This window comes from Triturus cristatus, chromosome 10 (assembly GCF_964204655.1).
Source record: "Triturus cristatus chromosome 10, aTriCri1.1, whole genome shotgun sequence".
Classification (NCBI taxonomy): domain Eukaryota; kingdom Metazoa; phylum Chordata; class Amphibia; order Caudata; family Salamandridae; genus Triturus; species Triturus cristatus.
In genome coordinates this window covers 646,119,063-646,142,152 of record NC_140593.1, presented here as the reverse complement: position 1 = coordinate 646,142,152, position 23,090 = coordinate 646,119,063, and the positions used below count along the sequence as shown (strand labels likewise).

The 23,090-nt window shown below is 44.8% G+C and overlaps 1 protein-coding gene across 3 annotated transcripts in view; it reads left to right on the top strand.

Annotated features, from left to right (window-relative positions):
• The window catches only part of LOC146789843 (SEC14-like protein 5), a 1,062,444-nt gene that overhangs the window by 376,720 nt on the left and 662,634 nt on the right, over window positions 1-23,090 (top strand). For all 3 annotated transcript variants that reach the window (XM_085632205.1, XM_085632206.1, XM_085632207.1), the window contains one exon: window positions 2,526-2,657. In XM_085632205.1, coding sequence (XP_085488331.1) covers window positions 2,526-2,657 — 132 coding nt within the window. The remainder of the gene's footprint in view (window positions 1-2,525; window positions 2,658-23,090) is intronic.

Here is a 23,090-nt window from a genome sequence, read left to right as displayed (position 1 = left end):
GCAGGTGGTTAATGTTGTCACCACACGCTGGTGCCGCTCAGTGAGAGGAATTACCTTATTTGTTAAAGAAACATTATATCCCCCTACCTGGTGATGACCCTTGACTTTCCCACAAAAATCCATGAAGAAAAGGCTTAAGTTCAAATAAAGGGGCATATTTACAAGCCCCAATTGCCACCACAATTTCACTTTTCACGATGTTGTGGTGGCGATAGGGGCTTTGCCTTATTTACAAGGCAGCATTAAGCCACTTAACGTGACAACGCCACCTTGTAAATAAGGCCCCCTTTCACGCTATACTAAGCATGAAAGGGGAGGGCAATGGGTGTTGCGTTGGGCGTTTCACCGCAACACCCATTGATTTTGATGCTGCCCCATATTTACAAGGGTGGCCTAAATATGGGCAGCCCCAAAATTAAGACCAGGGAAAACCTGGCCTTACCCTGGCGCAATGAGGAGAAATGTTTCCATGTGTGCTTCGTTGTGCAGCACACTTGGAAACAGCAAAACGCCATTGATTGTTTATGTGCAGGAGGGTGTCCCTTCTTGCACATAAACAATCTTTTAAAAAAATGACATTTTGCACCTTCTATGGGGCCGATTCCGATCCGGGTCAGAAAGCACTCCGACCGAGCCAGATCCGGAGTGTTTTCTGACCGAGCCGGAGTCCTGCAGTCTGACCGAGTGAGTACGATGCGGCCATATGCTGCCGGACTCTGTTCGGTTGGACTCCCATAGAAGTCAATGGGAGCCAGTCGTACGACACGTACATGGGCTCCCATTGACTGAATGGGTACGTCTAGCGCAAGGGCGCCCCCTACTGTGGGTACGCATCAGTGCCATCCACACCGTACATGCCTGCGTTGGGGGGACCCTTGAGTCTCCCCCTGTGTCTGAGTCATAGGGCTGCGGGTGACAGGGGGTCCGACGCGGACCCCCAAAGGCACCCACCCGGACAATTTGCGAGCAGACTGTCCAACACGTGCATCGTACTGGCTCGGTCGTGAATCGCATCCATTGCACGCCACGGTTAGCTTACGACCGAGACGTACGGAGCGGTTCGGACCCGGAAATGACTCGGTCGGTGAATTTCATGTAGCTCGCATCGTACTTGCCCGCTCACACAGCTGTACGAGTAGGGCGGAAAACACACGTACGGCTCGTAGTTTTTCCGGCCGGATCGCGTTCGGTGCCCTTCCGACCCGGATCGGAATCGGCCCATATGTGTGCTGCATTAAGCAGTACACATAGAAGTTACAAAATGACATTTAAAGATTGTTTATGTGCAGGAAGGGAGACTTTCCTGCATATGAACAATCTTCCCCTGCAACGCAGACACCCTTGCACTATGGTGCAAGGGTGCCTTCGTTGGCACTAGGCAGCTAAATTTAGCACCAGCACAGGGGGGAAACGCAGGGCTGCACCATTTTGTTGTAAATATGATTCAGCCCTGCGTTTCAGAAGTGGCAGAGCGTGGCATTAAGCCAAGGAGGCTAACGCCGCACTCCGTCATTTCTATTGTAAATTTGCCCAAAAGCTTCTAAAGGAAAGAGCTGAAAACACTATCACAAGTTGTGAAATGTTGCTAGAATAGGATTTAGCAGAAATGAGTTGCAGGTCAGAATTAACTGAAGGTGTGAACAATCAAACAATTTCTGTTCAGTGCACGTCAGCAAGATCTGACGTATTCTAAAACCACTATGTCTAGGGAATTAAGTCTATTGTGGCTGCACAAGTATCATTGCTGCGTGCAATGCACCTGACCATAGGGTGAGTAGATGTGCCACAAGAGCCTCGTCTCAAATCTAGAATTTGTAGCCAACGAGTATGTTTGCTGACAGTATTGATCTTCAGTCAATGGTCGTCAACCAGGCTGTCCATGTTTGAAGCTACTGCAGTTGTGCCACTTTGGCACGAACAAGACTTTAAGAGAGATCCTTCCATTCCACTACAATGGGATTCACACATTACCAATATTTTTAAATCTATGGATGCTCAATATACTATAAAAACCACAATGGTCCACTAATCAAATCTGTCATTCTGACATCAGCACATTCCCATCAAGATTCCTAGCTGGGGTACACGATACTGATGCTTGCATGGTTTTGGTTACACTTGCATTTGTACCTCTTAGTAACAACACATTTCACAATGAGTATGTTTATCAAGTGGCTGAAGCTTACCTGGATCCACAAGGAGACGTACTTGGAAGTCATTGGTATATGGAGGATTGTGAGTTCGAACCTGTATATAATTGGTTTATGAGTGGAGCGATGTCTGACCTGCATGCTGTTGGGGTATGGTTGTCATTAGGCCAGATTTGGTAGGAGATAGAAAGATATGATGGGCTACATATTGTAGGGCTCAAACAAGATAGACACTACATGGTCTACTTCAGAACTTGCTGGTAGTGCTAAGCTTGTCTCCTTTGGTATCTAAACAATATTCCTGTGATTCCCTACACCCAGCCCAAGCATGTGAAGTGTGCATTTGCTGTATTAATGTGCTGCCTTTTTTAATAGATCGCTGGTGTGGAGTTCATTTTCTTCATTCAGAAGAACACACTGAACTGGAAGGAGCGAACGTTGAGGATCGAGGCATGCAATGAGACTTTTGCTAGTCGTGTCTTTGTCCATGAGACCTGCAGCTATTTTGTAAGTATAAGATACAATGATGTACAATTTTGCCTGAGAGTGTCAGCCATGCTGTAGCTAGAGACCATTTATATACCATGGGGCCTTAAGTAAGGGTACATCTGTGGTAATATTTTTGGACAGGGCAAAAAAGGAAGACCCTCAATCTAGGAAATTGCAGGCAGTGTTGTTTTGAAGACAGAATGGCAACTATGTTGTTCGTGCAGGAATGTTCCATGCATGGCATATAGACATGTTCCCCTACTGAGTGGCCCTGCATGTGAAACTGGTATCCTGACATTTAATTTTGGTTCTGACATTCTGCTAACCTATTGTGTGGGCAAAGGCACTACATTTCTTCTTGACAATTCAGGGTTCAGAACTTGATCTGTGACCTGGACAGGCAAAACAAGTATGCCGTCATGGTGAACAGTAGACTAATGCTCCTGATCACGATTCATCAAGTAAAGTGGTGGTGGCAGTGTACACTGTTTAATTATTTACAGTATCATCATATTTTTTTATCAGTGTCTGTGTGAGGGAAGCCTACTTACCATTTTAGAGTAAAATGTAGTTGTTATTCGAGACCCAGAACTTTGTTCTGACATCCCATATGCATGTCGAGTACAGGTGCATGTTAAATGTGCCTGTGATACATGTATGGTTTTAGACCTGTGTGCGTGAGTCTGAGTAGATAAGCCAGTGAGATCCTTTTTTGATGCCCCTAGTATTTGATGGCACAAAATGGAGGAAGTGGATTGCTTCCTCAGACAGTAGAACTGTATTTCCTGTATTCCTGTTGCTTAAGAGTGGAGACCCAGACACGTATGTGCACAGGAATGAGACAGGGCTACTTTTAGAAATTCCAAGACGTTCTTGTTAGCAGGGGACTGCTGATTAGTTATTCCTGCACACTGCGATTTGGTAGCTGGTATGAGTGAGGGTTGAGACTGCAATTTCTACTGATTAAGGTGAGGATGTTTCTAGTCCAGGCCTTTCATTTTGTTTGTTCCTGGTTATTGCTTCAGGAAGTCAGATGACAGTCAGGTGCAAAGATATCACACTTCATTGTGCCCATGTTGTGTGCATTCCTGCTTGGAGCCAGCCCCAGTATTGCCTACTGAGAGAGGTGTCACTTCATGCAAAGGCACTATTTGGAGATCAGCCTGAGAAGGACAAATGAAAGAAAGCCACCCCAAACTGGATCTAAAGCTTGAGACAATGATCCATATCACCTGTCTAGTAAATGTGGATACAAGTGGGATTGAAACCACTGTTCTTGGTTCCAGTCCCATTTTCTTCTTGTCTAAAGAAGAATACTCAAAGACCTATTGTAATCAAGGCCAGTGTCTGCCTGACATGCATTTACCCAGTGATGACAGGATACCACTTTCTACTAGAGGAGCAGAAGATCTGCCTGAAGAAATCTAGGATTGTGTCTGACTGATGAGAGAGGGATGGAATATGACTGGCCTGCAGGAGATAAGACTGTCTATAAAGGAGAGGTCCAACATGTTAAGTCCAGAATGTTCCCAGCATGAGAAGCACCCAGAGGAAGTTGACAAACTTAAGAGAGTGATCCAGGAGTGACTTGTGCTTATAATGGATACTTTCCTATATCCTAGTAGAGCAGGAATAGTGATAACAGGGTCCTGACCTCAACCGAATGGAAGATGGTTACCGGAGGAGGTGAGGACAGGGGGAGTGCAGTGCCTCATGATTTTTAGTGCAACATACGGCAACCCTGTAGAGTGGGTCAATTACATTGTGTAGTATTTATGGGCTATTTACAAGCCCATTTCGTAGCCGGTGCATTACCTTTATTGCTGCACTAACAGTGCAATGGGCTTCCCCATATTTACAAGACCCTGAATGACTTGTCATGGCATTGTAAATATGTGTTCCTTTATCACATAACTCTGAATGAAAGGGGAGTTCCATAATAATAATATATTAGTGTGCTGACTATGCATGATTATGATGCACTCCTACAGTATCTCAGAAAGGGATCAAAATTACACTGCTCAATTTCACCTCTGTGACGGCGTATCAAGCCACCGCAAAATCTCTTAACCTTATATCTTGATCTTATCAGATTAGCCAAGTTAAACCCTTGTAGTGGCGATGATCGTTGTTTGCTTGAACTCTTCCCAATGCTTCATTTCATTGTAATATTCATTCTGCTCCCTAACTCTTTATTCCCTTTATTAAGAGACTCCTTTCTTTGCCTTGTTTTTCCTATACACCTTCACACTCACAATCAAGACTACTGCACAGAGGGCAATAATCAACAGTGGTCTCAAATTGGAACCAACTATACTACTTCCCAAATCTGCAAACCGCCTACCTATAGCACTAAATCCATGTCCAACTGAATCCCAAACACCTTCTGTGGCCAATCAACTCAATTCATTATGTATGTCAGTAATATTCTGTATGTACTTCTGTAATTCCTTACTTTTGCCTGCGATATAAGTGCAACACTGTTCAACCTTCAACATCCGGCAGAGTCCACCCTCCATTGTAAGCAGAATATCTAACGCAAGACAGTTCTGCAAAACCATAGCCCTTATAGCAACCATCTCAGTATTTATAAACAATAAAGCTCCAGACGTACTTGTAGACAATTTAGCAACTGCAGTGGAAAGTTTTCTGATCTCAATGTCATTCAATATCACCCCTACATTTGGAATTATAAGAATGATAGCACCAAAAATATATCACACAATCTCTCAAGCACTGGTACCTCGTTTGGACCTAGATTTCTCCTCCCAAACAGGATGATCAAAATTCTCCACATGATAAATCTTTGGAATCACTACACCTACATCACATGTGTTCAGTAACCTAAAATAAGCTTTCTTGCCACAAATCAAATAAACCACAGGAATGACAGGGACAGCTCCATCCAGGAACAATTTCCAAGATCCTCAAATCTCAAAGGTATGATCACACTCACTTTTCCCTACAGGAATAGTATTGTTTTCATTCTTATCATGGTGAGCGCACAATTTTCCTTTGTGTTGCAAATCTAATGTCAATGCTCCAGTATTTCTGCTGCTTGATGATAACCTCTTTCTGTGACCACCTCATAACACGACTTCCTTCAGATGCATTTGCTTTTGAAGCTCTATTTCGATCTTCTACATTGATCTAAGAATTTCTTTTCGATGTCAGTAAGAACACAGGTCGAATTATACCTATGTCCATAAGCAGTATCTAATGTTTTTATCTGGGTTAAATATCTACTAACAGTTTCAGCAACCTGAGCATATGAATGTCGATTTAAAGGTTTGAACAGTAAATCTTCTGGAAAAACCAAATCATAATTAGAATAATAATATTGAAAATGACTCTTTCCACAGAATATACTCAACAATAAGCTATATGTAATGCCATATGTCAATGGTATGCGGTGGTATGTGATACTCTCATCTACTGAAGCAGGTAACTGCATACAAACAATCCCTTGCTTCAATTGTGTTAACATACTGATAAAGGTGCTAGCTGCTGGAGGTAAGGGAGGAGGCAGCAGGGAGCCGGCAGCTAAAGAAGCTGTAGTAATTTACCCTAAAAAGAAGGTGCCGAAGTCAGGAGGGAAGCCGAGACGCTGTGGCCCAAAAGGGGTGCGTGTGCCTGTTAAACCCATGCCCTCCTTAAGATCTTATTTTAAAATCGTGGAACAGGTTGAAAGTTCGCAGGTAAAGGGGAACAAGTCACAAAAAGCCCGCTTCCTTTGGAGAATCGATTCACTCCTCTGGATGAAGAGTCGCAAGCTAAAAATTTAAGTTTGGAGACAAACCCTAATCCCAGTCCTGATCTATGTTCTAGCCCTGCCCAAATTTACACTATTGAGCCATTTCAAGGAAGTACTAAATTGGGGGAGGTGGAGAACTCTAAGCAAAGCGATAGCAGTTTATGTGGCAATGGAGGTGAACATTTTATGGAAAGGATGCTCCTAAACCTGCAGCAAGATATTCTCACAAAATTTGAGATATCCGAGATGAATCAAAAGGGGATCGGCGATAAATGTGAGATACTTGAGGAGAAGCTCGATGACCTCGTGCTGCGCACTGGAATCCTCGAAGGGGAGGTTAAAGCGTTATCAGTAGCGGTCACAGGCAACTCCAAGGATATTGAGCTACTAAGAAAACAGAACAGAACGCTGCAAGACGATTCAGAAAGGCTGGAAACTCAATCCCGACGCAACAATCTGAGATTCCTCAAAATTCCGGAGGGGGCTGAGAAAGGAGATGTCAAGGCCTTTATATGTGGTCTTTTGAGAGAGAAAGTTTTGAAGGATAGGCCAGAAATTGATTGGGAGAAGGAGATTCAGAGGGCTCATAGAGATTCCTTTAAGCTGAACCCGGACCGGAAGACCCCCACAAAGATTCTGATAAATTTTTTGACTTTCGCTGTGAAAGAGTTAGTGTTGGAATGGGCCTTAAAGGGGAAATCCTTAAGCCACAATGGTTTTTCTTATCAAATCAAGTCAGACCTTGGTAAGAGGACAGCCTAGAGGCAGTGGGAACTGGACACCAGAACGAATGAGCTGTGAAGTAAGGGAGCTCAGGTCCAGGTGAAATTTCCAGCAATGCTAAAAATAATGTGGCGAAACAAAATGCACAGTATAAGTAACCCAGAAGTGGATATTTTTCTATCACAGATAGAATGACAAGATATAAGTTCATGCCAAAAGGGTTTGAGTCCCGTAAAGAACAATTAATTTTGTTAGTTGCATGCGTATGGAAGAATGTTACAGATAGGCTGTTTTCTTTCTTTTCCAATATTTTCTTTTCTTAGATCTCTCTTCTCTGGGTGGAATGGGGAATATAGCAAAGGGCGGAGTGCATTGCCCTAGGTCTGGAGAGGGGATTTCTCGGGGGAGGGGGGAACTGGGGGCACTGGGTGTGGGGAGCAGTGGGAGAAAAAAAAATAGTCCTCATTATTCTTCCTCTTGAAGATAAGATCAGAAATGACCATGAGCTGGAATCAAGTTTTACTAGGTAACAATTGATATTATAGATTCTGAGAATGGATAAGCTAAAAGAAGTCAATGTCTTAACATGGAATGTTAACAGGTTGAGATCCAGGAGGAAAGTATCTCGGGTTATGGAAATTCTTAAGAACAAAGCAGCCCAAATGATACTACTACAGGAAACACATCTAGAAAGTACCGAATGTAGGCAATGTTTTGCTAAGTGTATATGGGTTCAGGAGGTAGTAAGCTCCGACCAGAGGGGGAGTACTAGAGGAGTTGCAATCATTATCAAGAGTAATAATGGGATAAGATTAGTTAAATATGAAGCTGATTGTTCAGGTAGATGGTTAGTGGCAACTCTTTCAATTCAAAACAGGCCTCTGGTCTGCGCAGTATTTTATGGGCCAAATAATGATAACCCAGAGGCTCTAGTTAAGATGGAATCCTGTTTATTAGAAACAACAGCACATATCGAGTTGGGAGGAGATTTTAATTTAATTATGGACAAAGGACTAGACAGGACCTCAAAAGTTAAGTATACCAATCCACCAAGATCATTTTGCAGATTAAACAGTCTCATGAAGGAGTTTAACCTAATAGATATTTGGTGTACTAAGATGAGGGAGGTTAGAGAGTTAACTTTTTACAGTAAAAAGTATAGACATCACTCCCGTATAGATTATTTTTTATTAGATCAAGAATTATGTGGAGAAGTAATTGAGGTAACTCATATTCCCGCGATAGTGTCAGACCATTCTGCAGTTGTCTTGGCTTTGACGATACAGCAAAAAGATGGGCAGAGAAGATGGACATTGGAAAGGACCATTTTACTGGATTAGGAGGTGGTTCGAGATTTAAGAGAAAAAATCGGAACTATGTTTTCACGCAAACAAAGGCTCGGCGGAAAATCAAATAGTAATACCACTAGTCTTCCTTTTAGATTGAATGAATTCGAAGTTAAATTGGCATTATATGCGGACGACTTGATGCTGTATACAAGAAACCCACAGGATGCAATTCCTAACTTGATGAGGAAGGCCGAGTCTATTGGCCAGGTCTCTGGGTATACAGTAAATATAGACAAAACTGAAATAATGGAGTGGAATCAGGATCCACAGAGTTAAGGGGTAAAAACACAAATACGGTTTTTACATCGCAACTACCATTACATCGCATGATTTTACAACGCATGCCATTACAACGCATTTTTTAAAACCACCATTACAATGCATACCATTACAACGCATAATACTTTTAGGGTAACAAGAGGGTAAGTGTTGGATAGTGTATGGGTAAAAATTACTATTCCCACTCCAGTGAATGCAACAGTAGGGAAAGTGTTGGATAGTGTTGGGGTAAAAATGACTATCCCCATCTACCCCAAAACCCATACCCAACACTAAAACTAAAAAAATCTTTATTACTTACCTTATAATGCGTTGTTTTGGCATGCATTGTAATGGTATGCGTTATAATTGCATGCATTGTAGTGACATGCGTTGTAATGGCATGCGATGTAAAGGCAGTTGCTTTGTAACAGCTGCGTTGTAAATGCAGTGCGATGTAATGGCTGTGTTGTAATGGATGTTTCCCGTGCACAGTAGATGCATGTGCTGGGTGTATGTGTGCCTGTAAGTAGTACAATACATGAAGGATGTAGTGCTGTGCAGTGTGTACCTGGTAAATGCATATGCTGGTTGGTTGTTACTCTGAGTGGTAGAATACATGAAGGGTAAAGCGCTGTGCAGTACATGCATGTTAAATGTATGTGCTGTACCAGGGGCAGATCCCTCCCAAGTGTAATAAGTGACAGACCCTTTATCCCTGCCGGGTAGTCTGTGGCAGAAAACCTCACCCTCAAAGGGTAATCTGGGGCAGTCCCCTCAACTCCTAAAGTGTAGCTAGTACAGACCTTCTCAATATAATCAGAAAAATATGTGACTGTAACCAGGGCCTGACAGGGCCGGATATCAATATTGTATTTTATGACAGCTTGCCCCCTGTGGATCTACTCGATTGAGTGGGGTCATTGCATATAGATCGCAGTGGGGGCTATCTAGAGTTAGAGGACATGTTGTAGTGATGGTACAATACAGTAATTGCCTTACCTCCACTGGTGATCGTCATAAGACAAGGAATGTAGCATTTAGTTGAGCATAACATGTTTAAATGTTATTTTTACGTGGTTTTTTACATTTAAAGGTACAACGGTAGTGCAGATTTTCGTTGGTTCAGGCTTGGATTTCCTGTGTCGTGACGTGTAATTTATACATATTTTCTGGTTCAAATATGCAACACGAATTTTTACAAAATCATGTTGTATGCGGAGAAGCCTTTTTCTGCACATTCAACACAATTATACTCACTCTCTGACTTTCATTAAAACAGTCCCGGAAACACAGAAGATCTCTTAACAAGTACCTTGGTTGTGGGCAAGGTATTCCCCTCACTCAGAGTAACTGCTACAGGGGCATCAGTGATTCTGGGGGGCGATTACCAGGGATTACGAGGTGTAGCCGCAAGTTATTTTTTCTCCAGTCGCACTGAGAGATTTGACCGTTTTTTTGTTGTTGTTTTTTGTTGTGGTTATTTTTGTTGCATATTTATATAGCGCGAACTCGACCCGAAGGTATTGGAGCGCTTTACATGAGCACCGTATTTACATTACACATTCAGGCACGGGGAGATTAAGTGATTTGCCCAGAATCATAGGATGTGGACGCGACCCCGAGGCTCGAACCCTGGTTTCCAGCACCAAAGTTGGCAGTCTAGCCGACGGACCACATCTGGACGAGAAACAACACATCTGGAGGGTTAGTGCAGATCTTGTAATCGCATTCAGGCAGTAAGTGGTACTTCTTATTTATTTATTTCTAGACCTAGGAATCATAATGAGGCCAGGAGTGACAACCATCCATCGCTCGGTGTTTCCAAGCTGTGCTGTATGCAGCTCACGAACTAACATGTAGAGTTAGTGCATGAGCGCATAGAGACACTCAGTGCCCTCTGTGTGTACTTGCATGCTCATTTTCATGCTATGGCCCCTGGAGAGCACAGTTTGGTCCCTCCATCCACACCAATGCTGTATTTTGGAAACATATAGGTGACAGAGCCCAAGGAATGTTGCAGGAGTGCACTGCAGCTGGAAACTCCCACAGCTACTGCCACTGTGGCATATTGCCAGGGCAGCCATGAGCTTTCTGAGCACCACCCTCATACACTGTGACATTTCGGGCTGTTCCAGGTCAGCTCTATCAGTATGGATGGCCTGGATGTGCTAGTTCTATTATATCTTTTAAAAGTATACCGCTATTGTTCATGTGCTACTAATGTGTTCTGCTCAAAAAGTGGAGTAGACTGTGCCACCACGTGGTGTGCTCTGGTGAAGAAGTGCAGGAGTTTAGAAATACTGATCCACCCCCTCCCTGTGGTACCCATTTTCGGTCTTTCTCTCTCCAAATTCACCTGCATTCTCTGGCAGGGGGGCCCAGGTCCTGCATAGTGGTGCATGGGTGCAATGTGGTACGCCTCTTCAGATGACATCAGCAGCCGTGTGCTGTTTCACTGCCCTGGCACACACATAGAAGCCCAATTAATAATGCAACTGCAGCTCTGTTTCTGATTGGTGTTGATTGCCATTTTCAAACAAAAGATGGTCTCTAGTTACCTTTTGGCCTTGCCCAGTAAAAAGAAAAGGTTCTGCCTGCCACAAGACGAAGTCTTGGGCAAAACGTTGTCAGGGAGGGAGACTTCGTCAGAAAGATGCCTAGCGGGACTGCTCGACTTGCTGCTGCTGTGGTTCTCAGATTGCCTCTACCAAGGCCTATTTCATTTCTAAAACATTATACATTGTGCTCTGGGGCGCAAAGCACTTTGTACTTACCAGGACAGCAGTGGCGGCTGGTGACATTTGAAAGTGGTAGAGCGTAAAAGTTCAGGATGACAGCCATGTGGTGAGTCAGCGCAGAGAGTGAGCCTAAAAGTCATGAGGGGGGTGCTCCTTCCCGGGAACATTTTGAAAAAGAAGTCGGCAAATACTGCATTTTTAAGCAAATTTGAGAAAGCAAGAAGGTTTATAAAGTAATTGTGAAAGGATAGACTTAAAATACTGAAACACATAAAAATGCTCCATATCTTTCTGAAATAAAACTGTTCAACATCTTAAATATTACCTATATAGCTTACAAGTTATACAGACATTGTCTTCTATCACTGTTTGCAGCAAATCAAGCTGCACAGCACATTTGCAGGGGCCTGCGTTACGCCCCTGCCTGATAGGTATAGAGACCCAGATTCTGATATTTATGAAGGTTCAGTTCCCCATCTGCACAAAGGCCTTAATTCATTGCGTTTATATCAGCCTTGTGATTCATCTATATGAGTTTTCCTCATAAGTCCTCAGACAACCTGTGCTCTCTCAGTTTCACAGCTTCATCAGACATTGTAAAGCCCATCATGTTGCATACTCCTCGCTGATATCTGCGCTTCGAGCTTACTGACAGCTATCTGGGGAGAACTGCTAGGTTGTTCTGCAGGGTCAGAAAACATTTTAGAAACGCATCAGTGTCCAATTCGTTCTCCGTATCATCTCAAAGCTACCAATGATTAGACAACCCAGAACAAGCGACTTAGAGTACTCTCAGGAATGGTGGGAATCAGAAATACCTGTTCGTTATTATTCTCATATCAGTCCACAACAAGAGTAATCAGAGACACAGTAAAGTTTAAAACCTTTATTTTATAAACTACGTGTCCTAAGATGTAGTACTTTTTGCTAACATAAGCAGACAAATGATTAAGAATAAAACCATCAGCATAGTTACAATACCATAGAAAATGAAGGGAGAAATTATATTACAAATGATAGTGGAATACAACTACCCTCCCTTCGCTAGTGAGCTAGTATTGTTAAACTAATAGAAGGTCTCTATGTTTGAATGGGGAACCCAGCTTAGGTGAATCACATCACAGGATCAGCTTTGCTCTGTGTCTGGAAAAGTCTTCTCCAAAGTGTGTGTCTAATGCATACAAACTGCAATATTAAAGGCGCTCAAGTTTCAGATATTTGCAGCTGTGTGCGTGTTATGGCTAGAGCGTGGGCCGATCAACCTGAACCCAAAGCATACATTGTTTGTTGGCCATGACTGTTTCTGCACACAATGTTTTTGTTAGGCACGGGGATATTAAGTGATTTGCCCAGAATCACAGAATGTTGCGCGTCCTTGCCGAGACTCAAACCCGGTTCCCCAGTTTCGAGGCTGGCCGCCCTAGCGGAGAGGCCACGTCCTAAGCGTCTCCTCCAATATGTAATCCAATATGAGTTCAGCGCCTGCCACATATGAAAAGAGAACCTAAAATATACCCAGGCAGATCGGTGTGAATGTACAACTTTCACAAAACAAGAAAAAAAGCTTAGTACAATAAGGAGGGTGTGCAGTACTTTCACTTAATGCTGCTGGACTGAATATGTACTTTTCAGAACTCTACAAACATACATGGAATGGAGACAGAGATAGCAGCCATGTTTTCCAAAACAGCCTTAAATAAAAAACAATTCTCAGAAATGCATATGCAGACGTCCTCTTCCACAGCTGGTCTGTTTGAGCGTCATTCACATTTTGCTTCAACCCCCATACCATGTACCAAGAAGAAATGTGTCAGCAGCATAATGCAATCTTCGGCTCGCTTCACGACATGACAGGATTTTGCTTGTACGCACACGCGTACGTCTAAAAAGTAGCCCACTTCAGTGAAAAGGGTGATGTGCCATTTTTAATTTCATGGTATTTGAATTTACTTTTTGTGATGGGTCATTATTTACTGATTTGTCTTGCCAAATATAAGCAGGCCAAATTTTCACTTTTAACTACGTTTTCGCTTTGAAAATCGATGACATTTTTCCCAAAACAAATCACAGGCTTCTGAAAGTCAGACCTACTGCTTTTGTGGCTGCTTGTTTATCTTCCAAAAACTGGTTTAATTGTGCTTCATCATTATAACTGCTTGTAAAGAGATGGCTACGGCCCACTTGGTCCTATGGCAAGGACAAACACATTTAAATCGGTGCTGAAAATACCAATGGCTTTGGATGAGAGAGGCGAGAACAGCCTCGAGGAAGCACGAGAGGGGCGCGGCTACTTCAAAAGGGAGGCATGACGCCCTGCAGTAGTATTGCTGGGCAGAGAATGCAGAAGCACAACATGACTCGTGAGATGACTGTTTCTGGGTAAGGAATAAGATTAAGGAAGTCGCGGCCACACCTTAGACGGGCACGCTGGCTCCCCAGGAGGCATGCTACAGCAGCGTTAAGGCGGGGCTAGGTCTTTATGGGGCGGGGCACCCCTCCTGCAGCTGTTGTCGGAATTTTGGTATCTGACAGGAGCTGCATCGACCCCGAGAGGGAGCCGAGAGGCGACTGGCAAGTGGGACCCCGAGCAGAGGACCGGAGCAACCAACATGACTGGAAGGTGGGATTCCTCAACCTCCAGGCCTTATTACACTTACTATCTATCCCCTACATCACTAGCAAAGACATAGCCCACAAAATGCCCACCTCCTCGTGCACCATAAGCATCGACTGATGATTTTAATTGGGAACAGTATTTGCCGCCACTCCCCGCAAATCAGCATCCGGCATCGCTAGTACACAGTGCAGCTGTTCAGCAATAAAACAGGAGCAGGAGGTATATAAACCCGCTGCACGGTGTAAGCTGGCACGTGCATATCCCCTGCCTTTATTTAGCGAGGAAGCCAGTCGTCCGCGCGCCCATTTCATGTCCTCGGAGTTGTTGCATAAGGAAGCAGGAGGCACGTAAATGCAGCGCCAGACGTACACGTGCACACCCCCTGTCCTGCAAGTTAATCTAACGCTGTCGTAAGCGTTCACAATTGCAGTCCTTTGTGAGCGTGCACATGTCCTGTTCCCCATTGAAAGCAAGTCCACAACAATGGATCTCGCCTAGCGTGCAGCGCATGGCGCTGACAAGGGATCTCGCCTAGCGCGCAGCACATGGCGCTGCATCGCTAGGCGAGACCTAAAAACTAACACAACCATCCAGATAGTGTTAAATGGCATGCAAGCAGTTCTGAACATGCCACGAAGTCTGTGATCCCCCCCTCTCCTCCCCTCCCCCGGAGAGCAGCATGCCCCCTAAAACACTTAGATAGATATGTTTTACACTCATCTGGCAGTCACAGTCAATCTAATTTATTTTTCTTTGTATAAATGGCACAGGCTGCACCTGCAGTAAATTTCATTACTGAAGCAATAATAAAATGACACCTTGTCTCAGCCAGTAAGTACAGCTTATCCCCTTCATCTAAGCCGTGACACTACATACAACTCACGTGCAAGGGTTTGGGTGGGGCTGCCACGGCACATGTTAAAAACGAATACACAAATAAGATACTGTAGTACCATCTCTCAATCACACGAAGCTCGAGGCTGCCCGGCTCTGTGGCTGTGCCATACAGATACTTCAAGAGATGTCAGTTCAAGGCGACGAGTTCTACCTAGCAGCCTCCCACAAGCAGGGTGCGAACATGCGAATAAGAGTTTTTCATTTTCAACCAGACAATCACACCTTACCAAAATAACCAGGACATAGTGCTGACAAGCCACGCCATTCCCTCACCTTCCTCTCTAATGAGAAAGACAAGTAGTAGCCACCAGCCACTGCTGGCATCAGGGAAACAGACTTGGTAACTGTAAAGCAAACCACCACTGAATAATACAAGCAAGTAATTCTACCAACATAAGGTGTTTCCAAAATAAGATTCCAGTTAAACAGTTACCGAATGATTTCCAGCGCCGGCCCATGACATATGACATTTTAAACCTGGATTAGCATAGACCATGACGAGTGTTAATGAGGAACCATACAATAATATCTCCCAAGTTCTTTTTACAATAGTATTTATCAATAAGTATTTTACAGAATAAAAAATAATAAAACCGGCATACATCTATTTACAAAAAAAACACAGATTTAGAATAATCGGTCCTACTACCAATTCTGAAAAATGTCTCGGATAAAACAAAGGAGGAAACAATCTTGTATGCCTTAAGAAAATAAGTATTGCTAGGTTCGCCTCTCCTCCGCACCCCGAGACCTGGAAATGCTGGATGCCCTTCACCCCTGTGAAGACGAGAGCTTTAGGCGCGTGGAGCTGGGCAGACACCCGCTCCCGAAAGGGTGCGTTGCTGGCTTTGCTTAAATAGAAGTACGGTACAGTGTCCATTTATTTGCCCTTTGCTAGACTGCAGTAAGTTAGCACTGCCAATTGAGATGCCTGAATGCAACTTCTTATTTTAAACAAGGCAGTTAACAGTTTGAGGCGCCATGTGCCAGGGAGAAGGGCAGTTAACACTTTGCGACCGCTACAGCAGGGTTTACCAATTGACCATCTACCACTTCAGGCCAGTTACAATTTTCTAAACCTACCCAGACAGCGGGCCAGCTAATAATTTGGTTCCAACTAACACTGAAAAGCAATCGCGGCCGGCATGACGGGCGGGTAGGGGGGGTGGAAATGGGGTCGTTGCGTGGGGATGTGGGGAGGCAGGAGGGGTTTAATATAAAAAAAAAAAAATTACCGTCCTGCGCCACCTAAGCTTCTAGATGGGTCCCGACTCCCGCTCCCGCCGTCCTGTGATTTCCAATTCCTGCAGCGTCGTCATCAAGGAAAGGCAGCCGCCCTCCCTCCCCTCCGCCAATCACAACGCTGCAATGCAGCGTTGTAATTGGTGAGGTGCAGCAGAGAGCACCCCAGCCGGCCCATTTTCTCTATGTATGCTGCTGCATGGAGAAAAAGGGAGAGTGGGCGGTCCTGCTCGAGGGCAGGGGGGGAGTGGCTTGCCCACTGTTGTGGGTATTGACTGTTTGGTCGGCCCCAGGGCCGACCAAACAGTCAGTACCCACAACAGTGGGCAAGCCACTCCCCCTTCTGCCCACGGGCAGGACCGCCCACCCCCAACCAGGCACTTCTGCTTTCTCGCAGTACGAGAAGCAGAAACATAAAATGGTTGTTATTACCATTTATGTTTCTGCCTTCTCGCACTGCGAGAAAGCAGTGAGGCGACGCCCCCATGCCCCAATGGGAGAGCCGCCACTGCATGACACAATGGAATTACTTGAGCTGCTGCTGATGCTTGTGCGTCACCTTCTGTGAAACTGATGGTTCTGGCGCACATGCAGCACCAGCACTATAGTGTGAGGGTCTTTTCTCATTCCATGCAAATGTTAGGATCTCTTTGGCTCTGCACTCATAATACATATACAAACAGGCCCTTAGAAGGCCCACTCACAGTGCACCACAAAAAGGTGACATGCTGTCAGTGCACCGCCTTAAAGCAGCCCTCAGTGCACCACCTTAAAGCAGCCCTCTGGAGGGGGTAAGCATGTCCCAAGGCCCCCCCAGACTTAGCCCTGCAGGTGGGTGCACTCACTGACTGCACCCGCCTGAAGGGGATTTCTCTCCCTTCTTTAAAGGGGAGGTGGCATGCCACCTGAACTGTGAAAAAAAAAGTGGCTCTGAAGCAGACACTCTGTATTTCACTGAATGCACTGCCCCCAAGGCAGTGCAAGTTCAGAGCTACCCTGGGAGTAGCCCATTCTTTGTAATAGGGCACACTGTCCCTATTTGCGCCCTGCGCACCTGTTTAAAGGTGTGCTGTGCTGCAAACAGCGATAGCATGGCCCTTGCTTAATACAGTCTCTGTTCCGAAATGTTGTGTTGCTGCTCTGTTTCAAGCTGTGTCAGTTTTTCCTCAATTCCGACTTGCTAATGTTTGCAATTTAGTGATGTGTGTTTTTCCCAGACAGTAACTCACTTACAAGTGGTCCAATACCAATTTAGCAATACTGGGCCATTACGAGATAAATATATGGAAGTGAAGTGCTATTGTAAAAACACTCCTGAACCACAATGTTCCCAATGAACTTGTTAACATGATATGGCCAATAACAGCAGTTACTAGAGCTATCAGGATTAACACCGCACTCGTAGGAAGGGTCTACGATCAGAGCAGTTTTAAGGCATGAGCATAGTAGGTAATTGTGATTAAGAGAGTCAGAAGTCCACCCGTAAAAATAATAGTGGTGTGCATAAAAACACATTATTTTTTCATTTGAAAGCTAAGCATGCACTCTTCACAGAAGCTATGGGGCATATTTATGAAATTAGTGGCGCAGGGCAGTGCAGCAAGTCACCTTGCTGAGCTGCCCTAGGACATGCTGTGCTGCCCTGTGCCCTATTTATCCAATACAGTGCATTCCTGTTCTTTCCCTTTGCGCTGGAGCCATTTTGGCAGCGTAGTGCCAATGCAGGCACCCTTACATCATGGTGCAAGGGTGCCACCATTGCATGCAAAATAGTTTTTGTGCAGGAAGGATTCCCTTCCTGCACAAAAATTATCCTGAGAGGCGTTTTCTCTTTCTATGTGTGCTGCAGGATGCAGCACACTGAGAAAGAGGAAAAAGCAAGGAGAAATACAAATATATATCTTCTCGTTATGGCTCACCTGGGGAGGCATAAGATTTTGGTTAATTCCCAGGTAACAAGTCCTTGTAGATCTGGGACTGCATCAAAAACCATGGGAGTTGCATGAGAACACCCACCGCACCACCCATGCGCAGAGTAAGGCAATGCAGCTATTTGCTTTGCGTTGCCTTACACCAGATTTTTGAAGCCATTCAAAGCCATGCAAAGTGACTTTGCGTGGTTTCATAAATCTGACTTAGAGGCTTGCATCATGCATGTACCACTTTGCGTGGTGCAAACGTGATACAAGCATCTCATAAATGTACCCCTTAGTGATGATGCCTAGCCAGCGCAACTGTGACCCAATGCACTCTCAGACCGTTGTCCAACATTAAAGTTAATTAAATAATCTACACGTAGTGCAGTGCTATTTTCATCCATGTCTTCTAGCATTTATTATAGCATGGAGAGCTTCAGGGGTGTGCAAAATAGTGTACTTTTTGGTTTCTTGAGAGACGTTAATGTTGTTTTTGCATATCTATGGGTTTTTGACTGCTCATTTGTTTATCACGCACAGCAGCACTCAGCACTTTATCCGCCAAGGACTCCAGGACTCCAGGGTCCATATCGCCCCACGGCAGGTGCCTCCAGCACTATCGGGACCGTGGCAGGTGGTGCTTTTAAGCACGATCGGGCTCCCGTGGTGCAGAAGCCCCATCTCATTTGTTTATCACGCACAGCAGCACTCAGCACTTTATCCGCCAAGGACTCCAGGACTCCAGGGTCCATATCGCCCCACGGCAGGTGCCTCCAGCACTATCGGGACCGTGGCAGGTGGTGCTTTTAAGCACGATCGGGCTCCCGTGGTGCAGAAGCCCCATCTCATTTGTTTATCGCACACAGCAGCACTCAGCACTTTATCCGCCAAGGACTCCAGGACTCCAGGGTCCATATCGCCCCACGGCAGGTGCCTCCAGCACTATCGGGACCGTGGCAGGTGGTTCTTTTAAGCACGATCTGGCTCCCATGGTGCAGAAGCCTGTGCTCATTTGTTTATCGCACACAGCAGCACTCAGCACTTTATCCGCCAAGGACTCCAGGACTCCAGGGTCCATATCGCCCCACGGCAGGTGCCTCCAGCACTATCGGGACCGTGGCAGGTGGTTCTTTTAAGCACGATCTGGCTCCCATGGTGCAGAAGCCTGTGCTCATTTGTTTATCACGCACAGCAGCACTCAGCACTTTATCCGCCAAGGACTCCAGGACTCCAGGGTCCATATAGCCCTACGGCAGGCGCCTCCAACACTATCGGGACCGTGGCAGGTGGTGCTTTTAAGCACGATCGGGCTCCCATGGTGCAGAAGCCCCTGCTCATTTGTTTATCGCACACAGCAGCACTCAGCACTTTATCCGCCAAGGACTCCAGGACTCCAGGGTCCATATCGCCTCGCGGCAGGAGCTGCCAACGCTACTGGGACCGTGCCAGGTAGCGCCTTTAAGCGTGATCGGGCTCTTGCGGCGTGGGACGTGCGCGGTCGTGCCAGGGCCGCGCCTGGGCAAAGCCCGGGCGAAGGGTGGGGCCGGCTGCGCCCATCTGAGCCCGAAAAAGACCAGGCTGGGCCACATTATTAACATCTTGACTCTGGGTCGATCTATCCTTGCTGTGTAGGGTACTGTGCTAAATACTGATAATGTTATTATCACCTGGGACCACCAAAATGAGTATGCGCAAGTCTGGCGCTGGGCACGGAGTTGTAAGGACACTTGAGGCTTTCCTTTTGAGGGCAGAATCAGCACTCATCCACAAGATTGAGCTCCCAGACTGTAGATCATCACTAGAGCCGAAGTTTTCCCAGAATCAAACTGCACCTGTAGGGCCCCTTTTGCAAATTAACTCCGAAGATACCTCCCCCCAAATGAATCAGTTACAACCTACAGGGCTACATCTAGAATCCACTACATCCACTGAGTTATCAAGCGGACAAAGTAGCCTAATGTAATCACTAGGGGTCAAAAGGCCAAAATAATTCAAGGCACTAGCCATGAAACGCCATCTAAGAAGAGGAAGGGTCGGGGTCCACAGAAATAAAAACAACATTCACCAAAGGCAATAAAACGTAAAACTAAAACCACTGATAGAGATTGTAGTCAGGGGCCTAACATAATGTCTTAGTCTGCTGGTACAAATGGGCAATGTCCGTGGATGTGTGAGGAGGAGTTTTGGAAAAGGTTAGAGACAATGGTATCAGTTTTGTTGGATCAAGTGTCACAGAAATGATCCCAAATTGAAGTTAGACTCACCAAGCTGGAGGGGCTCGTCACTAGCATTCCTCCAGCCCATCTGTATATATGCCCATGTAGAGGCACTGATACGCTGCATAATAGGGGGTTGTGAAAAGTGGCTAGTCAACCTGTAAGTAATTTGGAAAATGGACAAGTACACTGTCCTTGTACGTATACCAGCATAGTTAAAGACTCAGTACGGACTGGCCCACCACATCAAAGAGTAACACCCCCTTCATCAGACCATCCAGGGCTCGCACATCATTTAGAAGGCCCAAACTCTACCTGTACACAGGTTGCAAAACCCTTAAATGAGCCTTCAACTGTCATGGGGAGTATTACATTAGGGGACGGGGTGAGAGCCACAAACACACAGAATCTTTGGAGATTTAATCAGGGAGACTTCACCAAATCAAATCTGAAATTGCATCTTCCGCTAGAAGCAACTCCTTACACGGTCGTGCTGGCAAATGTCCCCTCTCTACCACCCAATGTTTCTGAACATTGGTCAATATTGCGGAATAAGTCGTTGCACTTATTGAACACCAGGACTGGTATAACCAACACGCTTTTTTCGGAATTTAAAATGGCACGGAGAATAGGTTGGGTTGTTAAAACAACAAAGTCGTTAGCTGGCGACTGTGTGGTTTTAACCTTTAGGTCCCCAAGTCTGGTGCAGTTTATCCTTGATAGGGCTGGTAATCAGTCTATTATGGTGTAGGGCATAAATATTCTACTATTGGGGTATTTTTATCAACCCCCTAGAGACCCATGGAATAATCCTGGGGGGAGATATTTCCAGGGAACAGGCAGATTAGATGTGCGTCCCACTCAGCAATCGTTATGAAATTTTCAATTCTTTAGAAGATATAGACTGACTGACTGATCCAAGAGTCCCTTCTTCAACTTATAAGTCTGATCTAAATGGACACTGAGGTGATAAAGCGCACAAATACAAAACGAGCCCAGACCGGGCCAATACAGTTATATGTATCCATTCGTCACACCCAGTTTTTACTGAGCAGGGGGAAGAGGGTATGGGCACCATTAAGCCGATTCTGGGTGTGCATTCTGAATCTGTTGAACACACAACCCTAGACCAGGTATCTCTTAATAATGGTGGATTATTATCTAGTAAAGCAGTATTAACTAGCCCCCTAGGTAATAGGGACAGAGCTTTCTGTAACCTTGTTTCCTGGAACATTGCGGGATTACGCTCCAAGTTGACCAATCCTATTTGGTGCAACTTTTTATTAAATTATGACGTATTATGTTTCCAGGAGACGTGGGCTAAGGAAATTTCAAAACATTTCATACCCCGGCCGTTGAGGGATTGGGTTGGAAGGGCAAAGGGAGGGCTTTGTACCTATATATCCAACAGGCTGAAAATAAAAAAGATAGAGTTGTACATAGAGGAAACATACTACCAATTGATCAAAATCCATGTAGTTAGAAAACATTGTATTGCAGCGACAAATTTTTACAATAATATTCCCCCCGTTAAAGTGGGGTTTGTAGTAAAAAAAAATTGGCAATGATTTGAAATCTTTATGCAGCGACAATACCAAAGATACAATGTTCATTTTGGAAGGGGATTTTAACTGTGCATTGTGCCCAAATGTTGATGGTAAATTATGTGGTTTTACAATTGAAGAAAGGATCAGCAATACCCACTTTCGACATTCCATACTGGGGGAGTTGTACAACAAAATGGTTTTTGGCCTTGATTTGGGTTTTGCAAATGAGCTATGTCCTACACCTGTTCACATGCGCCACACCTTTAATGGCAGAGGTCTATGATCTACCATAGATTACATATTACTGTCAAATAGCCATGCGTGCAGACTTCGCTCTTTTTCTATAGATGACAACTCACTGAGCGATCATTTTTCATTGTGTCTTTCTGTATTATTGCTGATAAGTAAGAGTGATGGACATGAAAAAGTTGACCAGGCTTTAGCAAATATTATAATTGATAAGACATATGGTTATACTCTGTGCTGGTCAATGGTGGATCCTTTAGTGATTACCAAACAAGTTGTAGCTAAATGCAAACCAGCTTTTGAGGCTTGTCTGAGTGAAACAGCTGCCCCATACAGCATCTTATGCACCTTTCAATCAATATCAGGTGCTATAAGGTAGGCATTATTTTTTCAGAACCGAAAAAAAGGAAAACCTCAGGGATGGTTCGATTCGAACTGTACGCGAGCTTATACCAACTTAAAATATGAACTACATAAGATCCCCAGAAGTTCAAATGATGTGAGGCAGGCAAGAGGGGAGTACTGGTTAGCACTCAAGGAAAGGAAAACTGCCCTGAGAAATGACACATGGGAACCCTTGCACAAGGCCTCTCTAATGGTAGATAGCTCGGCCTTCTGGAAAGCTGTAAAAGCACCTTTCCTGACTTCCGGAGGTGGTCCGACAATTGAAATTGCTATATCTGAGGATCAATGGATCGAGCACTTTTCAAGGGTATGTAACAGTGAGGGTAACTTTGACTTCCAAGTAAATAACAATTAAGGGGAAATTTCCCTGGATTCTTTGGCCCAATATTCCGATCTCCAGTTTACGCTGGAGGAAGTGAATCGGGCTATCTCTGCAAGTCTGGGCGGGAAGGCTCCTGGGCCGGACGGGGTCCCTGTAGACTTGTTCAAGTCAAATATGACTTTATGGGGGCCAATTATCACCCAGGTATTTACTGGTAG